Source organism: Chondrus crispus, genomic scaffold (genome assembly GCF_000350225.1).
Source record: "Chondrus crispus Stackhouse genomic scaffold, scaffold_40, whole genome shotgun sequence".
NCBI lineage: Eukaryota > Rhodophyta > Florideophyceae > Gigartinales > Gigartinaceae > Chondrus > Chondrus crispus.
This window is the reverse complement of record NW_005179326.1, coordinates 149584-157953: the sequence shown is the minus strand read 5'-3', so window position 1 is coordinate 157953 and position 8370 is coordinate 149584. Positions and strand designations below refer to the sequence as shown.

Genomic DNA, 8370 nt, shown 5'->3' with positions numbered 1-8370 from the left:
CCCCCCCTCCCCCCCGTCCCAGGCGCCGAGGCAGCCTCGGCTTTCGCACGATGCGCGCGCTGTGCACCATCTGCCGTGACGACTCGTGCGCGGACTCGCTGCGGTGCGCGCTGCCCGCGTGCTCGCACAGCTTCTGCCTGCCGTGCCTGCTCGCGTGGGCGCGCGTGCGCGAGGTCTGCCCCAACTGCAAGACCGCCTTCTCGTCCGTGCTGGTGCACCGCGACCTGCGCGGCGCTCTCGCGCACGGGCCGCGCGCGGGCGACGGCACGCTCCCGTGGCTGCGCGAGCACGTCGCGCTGCTGCACCGCGTGTCGTGGGTCGCGACGCACGGCGCGCGGCAGCACGAGGAGGGGGAGAACAACGACGACGATGGCGAGGAGGAGGCGGACATCCCGCCGGAACTGCTCGCCGAGGCCGAGGCCGCGGCCGTGGCGCGCGGCGGGGCGGCCGCGTTCGCGCACGAGGAGATCGAGGACGAGCTGGAGAGCGCGTTCTGGGCCGAGGAGGAGAAGATGTACGCGCGGCTGATGCGGTCGCGCGTGCAGCTGAGCAACCGGCGGTTCGGGGCGAACGGGTACATCTCGGCCGGCCGGATGCGGGCGACGCGCATGGCCGGCGGTGGGGCGGGCGGCGGCGACGCGCAGGGGGGGGCGCGCATGACGCGCAGGGAGATTAAGGTGGCGCAGCGGCGCGAGGGCGGGCAGGGCGGCGGCGGACGCAAGAAGAAAACCAAGAAGAAGAGCAGGGAGGGCGTGCTCAGGGCCAAGAAGAGAGAGGAGGAGGAGAGGAGACGCGGCGAGGCCGCGCGCACGGGCGCCGGCGCCAGCGCCAGCGCCAGCGGTGGCGCAAGTGGTGGCGCAAGTGGTAGCGTGGTTGGCAGCGCGGTTGGCAGCGCGAGTGGCAGCGCGAGTGGCAGCGCGAGCCAGGCGTGACGCCAAAGGTGTATAGTTTGTACTCTACCGTAGTAGCGGCTAGTCCATTGTAACACGATGGTTAACGAGGTTTTGAACAAGGACGCAGCAGTTGGCAGGGCGCGAACAAGGCGAGAGAGGAAGGGGACGGGGTTTGCCACTCGCCGGGCGGCGCGCCTCCCCCCGGACAACCTCGCCCGCTGTGCGCCACGATACGAACCGCCGGCTGTCGGTATCAACAAGGGTTGACCGCACACGCTGCAGCACCCACCACCGCGTCCCCGCGCAACAAGCGCGTTACAGCGTGTGTTGCTGTATGAAAGTCGTGGGGTCGCTGCTCGTCGCATCTCCGTCACCTTTGATGTGCAGGGTACCATCTTCCACGCTTTCTGGTGTACCCTTGGTACTCCATGCGCGGGTGGTTCCCGGACGGTTGTAGACTGACACGTGTGGCGTACATGAAAAGACGTCTCTAATTTCTATGTATATTTTCGCATTATTTCCTACACACAGAGCACCGCGCAATCTAGCTCGCCAGCAACAGCTACAGTACAATGAGTAGACTGCGTTGTGCTTGCAGTCTAATGCAGTGCAGTCCAATGCAGTGCAGTCCAGAACGGTCGCCCCTGCTCGCGGTAGCCCGCGAGCAGGCTGCGGTCCAGTCCAGTCCAGTCTAGAACAGTCCCCGCGAGCCGGCTGCGGCGCTCGCAGGCGCCACGCCAGTGCCGGCGCTGGTGTCCAGCCAATATGGGAAATTCGAGACCATCAATTGTGGGGGGGAGAGAGGTATGATAGGGGAACAATTGAAGAGAAAGTAGGGTGGCAAAGGAAGGAGTGAGTGAGGGGGGGAGGAGGGGGAAAGGAAGTACAGTACTCTGTCCAGCGCACGGGCGTCACCCGCACGTGTAGGGCGGGGCTACCGGTGTGCAGAATGCCATCCCGCCGCGCCAGCTCATCCACTGCTGCAACATGTTCAAACCAACGGGCTGTGGATGGCGCCCGCCGATTGGCCACGGGGCGCGCCGTCAAAAGCCATGATGTCGCCGAATTGCCCCGCCATAGCGCCCGCCCCCATTGGCTGTATCACCCGCATCGCCCCAGCCGTCCGCGCTGGCAGCACCGGTGCGCGAGCCACAGAGCCCCCCCCATTGGCGGCCCAGCCCATCGCCCAGCGTGCCGGGCCGATACCACCGCTTTGTGCGCTCGACATCCACGAAGGGTCCCCGACGCGGCAGCGCCGATGCGCATCTATATAGCCGCGCCCAGATCCTCTTTCCCCATCGGCGACATCCGCCCCGCAACATACCTAACATCTAACCAACCGACCCAACCTTACACACACACACACACACAACACACACACACAACACACAATGCCGAGGCAGAAACGGCCCCCATCGCCCACCTACTCGCGCGAGCTGCTGCGCCGCCTGGCCCCGGTCTTCACCGCCCCGGTGCACTTCTGCGCCACGCCGTTCGCGCGCCACACCCGCCGTCTGGAGCTGCGCGGCTCCGTGCTTCTTCTCTTCGCCCCCTCCACCTCGTCGACCTCTCTGGCCGACGCGCGCCTGGTGCGCCCGCTGTCGGCGTCCGCGCCGCCCGCGCCGCACGCGGCGACGGCCGTCGCGCTGCCGGGCGTGGCGCGCCGCCTGTGGTTTTCCTCGCGCCGCGCGCGCGACGCCTTCCTGTCGGCCGCCGCGCGCGCATGCGCGGCCGCCGCGCCGGACCGCCTCCGCGGCCTGTACACCGTCGAGCGCCTGCTCGGCCGCGGCGCGTCGGCCGCCGTGTACCGCGTCGTGCGCAGGAGAGACGGCAGGCGCCTCGCGCTCAAGGCCATCCCGAAGGCGTACGCGTTCGCGTCGGACGCGCAGCTCGACAATGTCGTCGGCGAGCGCGTCGCGCTAGCGGAAGCCGCGCGACGCGACGCCCGCTTCGTCGTCCGCCTGGTCGACGCGTTCGAGACACCGTCGCACCTGTGCTTCGTCACCGAGCTTGCCGAGCGCGGCGACCTAGGGGAGTACATCCGCCGGAAGGGCGGGAAGCTGCGGGAGGAGGAGGCGAAGACGGTCTTCGCGGAGCTCGTGCTCGCGCTGGAGGAGGCGCACGAGATGGGCTTTCTGTATCGCGATATGAAGCCGGCCAACGTGCTCGTGGGCGCCGATGGGCACGTCAAGCTCGGCGACCTCGGGCTGGCCAAGCGCGTGGAGAAGCGCGTGGAGGAGGACCAGTCGGGGAGCGAGAGCGAGGAGGGGCGCGCGTGGCGCCTCGTGGGAAGGAGCGAGAGCTTCGTGGGGACGCGCAAGTTCATGGCGCCCGAGGTCGTGCGCGCGGGGAGGGGAAGGGGGTATGGGGCGTCCGCGGATGTGTGGGCGCTCGGGGTGACGCTGTACCTCATGGTGACCGGAAGGTACCCCGTGGGCGGGCGCGTGCCAAAGGGTGACTGGCGCGCGTTGGCGGAGGCGATCCGCGAGGAGGAAGTCGCGTTTCCGGAGGGGAGCGTGGGCGAGCTGCTCGAGGGCATGCTGGACCGCGACGCACTGGACCGGTGGGACCTGGGGGAAGTGAAAAGGAGCGAGTGGCTGGGCGATGTCGACTGGGAGGCGGTTGGCGAGGGGCGTGGCCTGGAGGCGGAGGGGGAAGTGACGGAGGTGGGGGAGACCGCCACTGAGATCGAGGATGCCGGTACGGGGCTGGATAATATGAGCTTACTTGGGTTCGGGTACGTCGCCTGAGCCGAGCTAACTGAGCGTTTCTGACACTTTTACACGTAAATGACTGAAGGACTAATCTGAAGAGGCGCGGCAGGAACAACGAATGTGTGATTGTCCGTCAGGCACCTGTGCCGGCCAATGGCTTTGCAGCACGCTGCCGAACTGTCGGATCCGGTATCACATACACGAGATATATTCCCTACCTCCTTACAGCCAGGCCCCACTCCAAGCAGCGACAGCTAGTACGCGCAGAGTAGCGCTATCGAAAAAGAAACGGCTCGCGCGCACGCGCCCGACCTGAAAACAACCGAAAAACTCCCCTCCTGTATGTTGCGGATAGTGCCGCGAGAATACAGTGCGCTACAATCACCTGCAATCCACCTACGCCTTCTGACAGAGAGCATTCATTGCCCCCCTTACCCGCCCTGCTCCCCCGTTCCCAAACCTGTCCGTGCCCTCTTACCTGCCCCTCCTCTCCCCCCATCTTCTCTCCGGGCCCCCCCCCCCTCCCCCATATGCAACAGCGGCACCCACTTCTCTCCTCCCCTCCTCCCCTCCCTCTTCCACCGCACCAAACATGGCTCCCAAGCACCTCCGCTCCCGGCGCCACCACCTGCTCCCGCACCTGCCTGCCCTCTCCTCGCAGCTCGTGCACTACTCGCCCTCCCCCTTCACGCGCACGCGGCGCCACCTCCAGCTGCGCGGGCCGATCCTGCTTCTCTCTCGCCACGCGCACGCGGCCCCCACCTCGCCTGACGTGCACATCCACCTGAGCGCGTCGCTGCTGCCGTCCGCGCACGGCTCGCGCGCGGCCGTGCTGGGCTCGTCGTCGTACCCGCGCCTGACCTTCCGCTCGCCGCCCGCGCGCGACGTCTTCGTGCGCCACGCCGCGCGCGCCGTCGCCGCCGACCGCTCCGGCATCCACCGCTACGGGCTCGTGCACGAGCTCGACCACCGCGCGTCCGGCGCCGTGCACCGCGTCATGCGCAAGGCCGACGGCCGCCTGCTCGCGCTCAAGACCGTGGCCAAGGTCGACGTGCGCGCGTCGCAGGGCAAGCTGCGCCGCCTGGTCGCGGAGCGCCTCGTGCTGGGCGGCGCGGCCAGCGCCGCCTGCGCCTTCGTCGTCAAGCTCGTGGACGCGTTCGAGACCGCCGACCACTTCTGCTTCGTCCTCGAGTTTGGGCGCTTCGGAGACCTCGAGGACGTGCTGCAGCGCATGCCGAAGGGACGCCTGCCCGAGGACGTGGCGAGGGACGTCTTCTCGGAGATCGTACTCGCAGTCGAGGAGTGCCACCGCATGGGGTTTCTGCATCGCGATGTCAAGCCGGCAAACGTGCTGCTGACGAGAGAGGGGCACGTGAGGCTGACGGACTTTGCGCTCGCAAAGGAACTGCGGGTAGAGAGGGAGGGGTCTTCCGGAGAGGACAGCGAGGAGGAGGAGTTTAAGATTGTGGGGAGGGCGTATAGCTTTGTCGGGACGAGACGGTTCATGTGCCCGCAGAAGCTGACGGGGAGGCAGGATGCGCGGCGCGGGTACGGCGCTCCGTCGGATGTGTGGGCGCTGGGGGTGACGTTGTTTGTGATGCTGACTGGGAGTTACCCGTTCGGGAGGAACGTCTCGACGCGGAACGCGCGGGCGGTGTTTCAGGCGACCCAGAACGAGGAGCTGGTGATTCCGGGCGAGGTGGGCGAGGAGGCGGCGGGGCTGTTGCGAGGGATGCTGTGCAAGGATGCAGGCAAGCGGCTGGGGCTGGCGGGCGTGAAAAGGCATCGGTGGTTCCGGGGCGTGGACTGGGCGACGGTGACGGAGGAGTGTCGGGCGGGAAGCGTGAGGAAGAGGGTGGTGCAAGCGTTGGAAGAGGGAGGGGTTGAGAGCAGGGATATGGTGAGGTATGACGCGAGGAATGTCGTGTCCGAGGTGGACTTGTTCACGTCGGCGTTTCAGATCGGGCGCTTGGGCGAGGCGGCGAGGGAGAAGGAGGTGGAGGAGGTGGAGTTGATCGGCTTCGGGTATCGTGAGGAATTTGAAGAGGGATTGGGGAAATAGGTGGCCACGTGGAGGAATTTATCGATGCCGAGGAGCGCCCCAGTTGAGGTGTCTGTCTCACGTTGAAGAATACGTCATACTGCGTAAAATTTCCGAATTGCGTTTGCCTCCTGTGCCATACGCTTTGCGCCTAGTGTCTTGATGACATGACCTCGTGCAGTACCCATCCAGGGTCGTCAGCGCCGCGCTGGCGGTCCAGGAGCCGGGAGCCTCGCACCCAGCAGCAGTATTTCGCCGCACGAGCGCGCTGCCGGTATGCGTGGCCTCTGCGGCCGCCCCGACCCCGCCCCATCCCGTGCAGGTTCCTCCCCTCGAACCTGCCGTCGTCCCGCTGCCGAGAGTCGCTCTTACGTCGCCCCCTCCTCCACACCCGCGCGAGGAAGCCCCAGGCCAAGAGCGGTCCTGGGCTGCTGTCGCCCGCGCCGGCATCCGTGCCTCCGACCCCCGCCCTCTCCATCGTTCTGCCCCTAGGTTTTCTCTGGTTGAACCTCCCAGCTTCGACCTGCTACATGTGCCTGTGAACACCCGCGCACCAGTGCTCACGCTGGCATCTGCCCAAGCCCTTGTCTCAGTCCCTGGCAATGCTTCGCCCGCTGACCTGGCAACAGCCCGCGCCCTGGTGCGCACCGTCGATGTCCTCGTTAGCCTTGGCCCCCACACAGGGACCCCGGAGGCGCCACCTCCTGCGATCACGGCCCTGGCTATCGCCCCCACCTCTTCACCTCACGGCGCCTTTGTGTCATTTGAAGCCACCCAAGAAGCTCTCCGCCTAGGCGCTCGACTTGCTCCAGCCACCCTTCCGCGCATGTCATCACCCCGGGCGTGGGATGTTGGACTTACATCTACCTTGCGGCTTCTGATACCTACGCCCTCAAGCGCGTACTAGCCCACACCCGCCTCGTATACCAAGACCTCCAAATCCTCACAGCCCCGCTCCTGGACACTGCCCAGAACCTTTCTCCCTCCCCGGCTGCCGGGGTGGCCCGTCGCCTCACCCTTGAGTCCTATCGCCTGTTGCGACGCAACACAGCGACATCCGTACCCATGCGTTTTCGCAACGCCCTAGCTGGTGCTCTCCAAACGACCGCCAGTAACCTGTATGCTGCCCTCGAAACAGTCCCAAAGGACCACACGCCGCGTCCCTCTTCTCAGACAACTTCTCTCCCGACGTCACACCCATGCCCTACCTCCCCCCTGATACCCAAATGGGGACCCACGACCTAACTGCACCACCTGCTGCCTACTCCACAACCTCATACCGGCCCTCTTCGAACCCGGCGCCCGACATGACGGCTGCCCCACCCTCTGATGCTGCAGTGTCGCCTTTGGCCACTCATGCAGCCCCAGCCGGCTCACAAACTCACGCTCACGCACAGTGCGCTCCCCAGTCCTCGATTCAACTGACCCCACACCCATTGGTATGGCCACCCCAAGCCCTCTGCCCCCCCAACGTCTCCAGCTCGCCGATACCAGTATCCACCTCGTCCCTGACGCACGAAAGCACCCCAGTCCCCCATCTACCCTTGCCCCTGGACCCTCTAAGACCGTACAGAAAAGGCATCTATCTCCAAGCACCCGGCGTAGGGTGTCTCAGGCCGCGCAGCGCCCTCGTCGGCCCGATCCGACGTCGCAGCCATCATGAGCGTTCCTGTGACTCATCCCGTTGCCCCGAATGCTCCGCCTGCCAGTTCACTGTATCCACATCTCCACCCCAACTTCCGCTTGCCCTCAGTGGAGGACCTTCTCAGATCTCCCATCCGGCCATCAGACATATTCACCTCTATTCCTGGCGTCTGTCTCCCCCGCGTCCTCCTTCTTTTCAAGAACCTCGTCGACCGTGCAGCTTCTTGCACAGATCCAGTAGACACTCACAAGGCTTTCCTCCGCCTCCACATGTTTCCGACAGTAGTTCTCCGTCGCGCTTTCAGAGGGAACCCGGCTGGCGCACCAAATCTGGTCAACTAAAGGCTCTTTTCTCCCGTATCCGCCGTGCTGGCTCAATGCTGCAATGGCCAGCGCTATGGCATGAAGCCCTCGAAGCGCACCATACCCGTCAGGAATGGCACGAACGCCACCCGCGACGTTCTGCCCCCCCGACCACACGCGCCCGGCGTACTGCCCGTGCTACGCGCCTCGCGTCGCAAGCCCATTACTCGCGCGCTCTGCGTGCGCTCACCAACTCTCCGCTTGCCAATCTGGATGACCCCACCACCCTGACCACCCTTAAAGCGTTACATCCCCAACCCGGACACCCAGTTTCTCCCATTCCGTTGTCTGACCTACCCCCTGCCCCGCAGGTGGAGGAAAATTCAATAATGCGCGCTGTCCAACGCTTGAGCCCCCACTCTGCTGCCGGACCAGATCGCATGTCCCCACGCCTACTACATCTCCTAGCCAAGTCGCCTGTCAGTCCCGCGGCTGGCATAACGGGCCTGGGCACTCTCACGCGCCTGGTCCGCCGCTTGGCGAGCGGTGACGTCCCCGAAGCCACAATGCCACTGATTGCTGCTGCCACAGTACTCCCCATACAACAGCGCCCATCAAAAATCCGGCCGATAGCTATAGGCCAGTGCTTCAGGCGCCTCGTCATGAAAGTCCTCCCTGGTGCAGCCATATCTGACACTCGTGACTACCTCCACCCGGAACAGCTAGCGAACAGCGTGCAAAATGGCATGGATGCGCTCGTCCATGACGCTCGGAT

At 65.7% G+C, this 8370-nt stretch overlaps 3 protein-coding genes; 2 read left to right on the top strand and 1 right to left on the bottom strand.

Annotated features, from left to right (window-relative positions):
• CHC_T00006358001 (hypothetical protein) overlaps window positions 1-1288 on the bottom strand; it is a 1446-nt gene extending 158 nt beyond the window's left edge. Inside the window, exon 1 of the mRNA XM_005718714.1 lies at window positions 1-1288. This exon is cut by the window's left edge and continues 158 nt beyond it. Within this exon, the coding sequence (XP_005718771.1) occupies window positions 1-1288 (1288 nt within the window).
• Window positions 1289-2284: 996 nt separating this feature from the next.
• Window positions 2285-3643, top strand: CHC_T00008763001 (Serine/threonine protein kinase). The gene has a single exon (XM_005718713.1). It carries the CDS (start codon window positions 2285-2287, stop codon window positions 3641-3643), a length of 1359 nt encoding a protein of 452 aa, XP_005718770.1.
• A 556-nt stretch (window positions 3644-4199) lies between these two features.
• CHC_T00008710001 (Serine/threonine protein kinase Mitochondrial) lies at window positions 4200-5787 on the top strand. XM_005718712.1 is given in 2 exon segments: window positions 4200-5669; window positions 5670-5787. 1 exon segment carries the CDS (start codon window positions 4200-4202, stop codon window positions 5667-5669), a length of 1470 nt encoding a protein of 489 aa, XP_005718769.1. The 3' UTR covers window positions 5670-5787.
• The last annotated feature ends 2583 nt before the right edge of the window (window positions 5788-8370 follow it).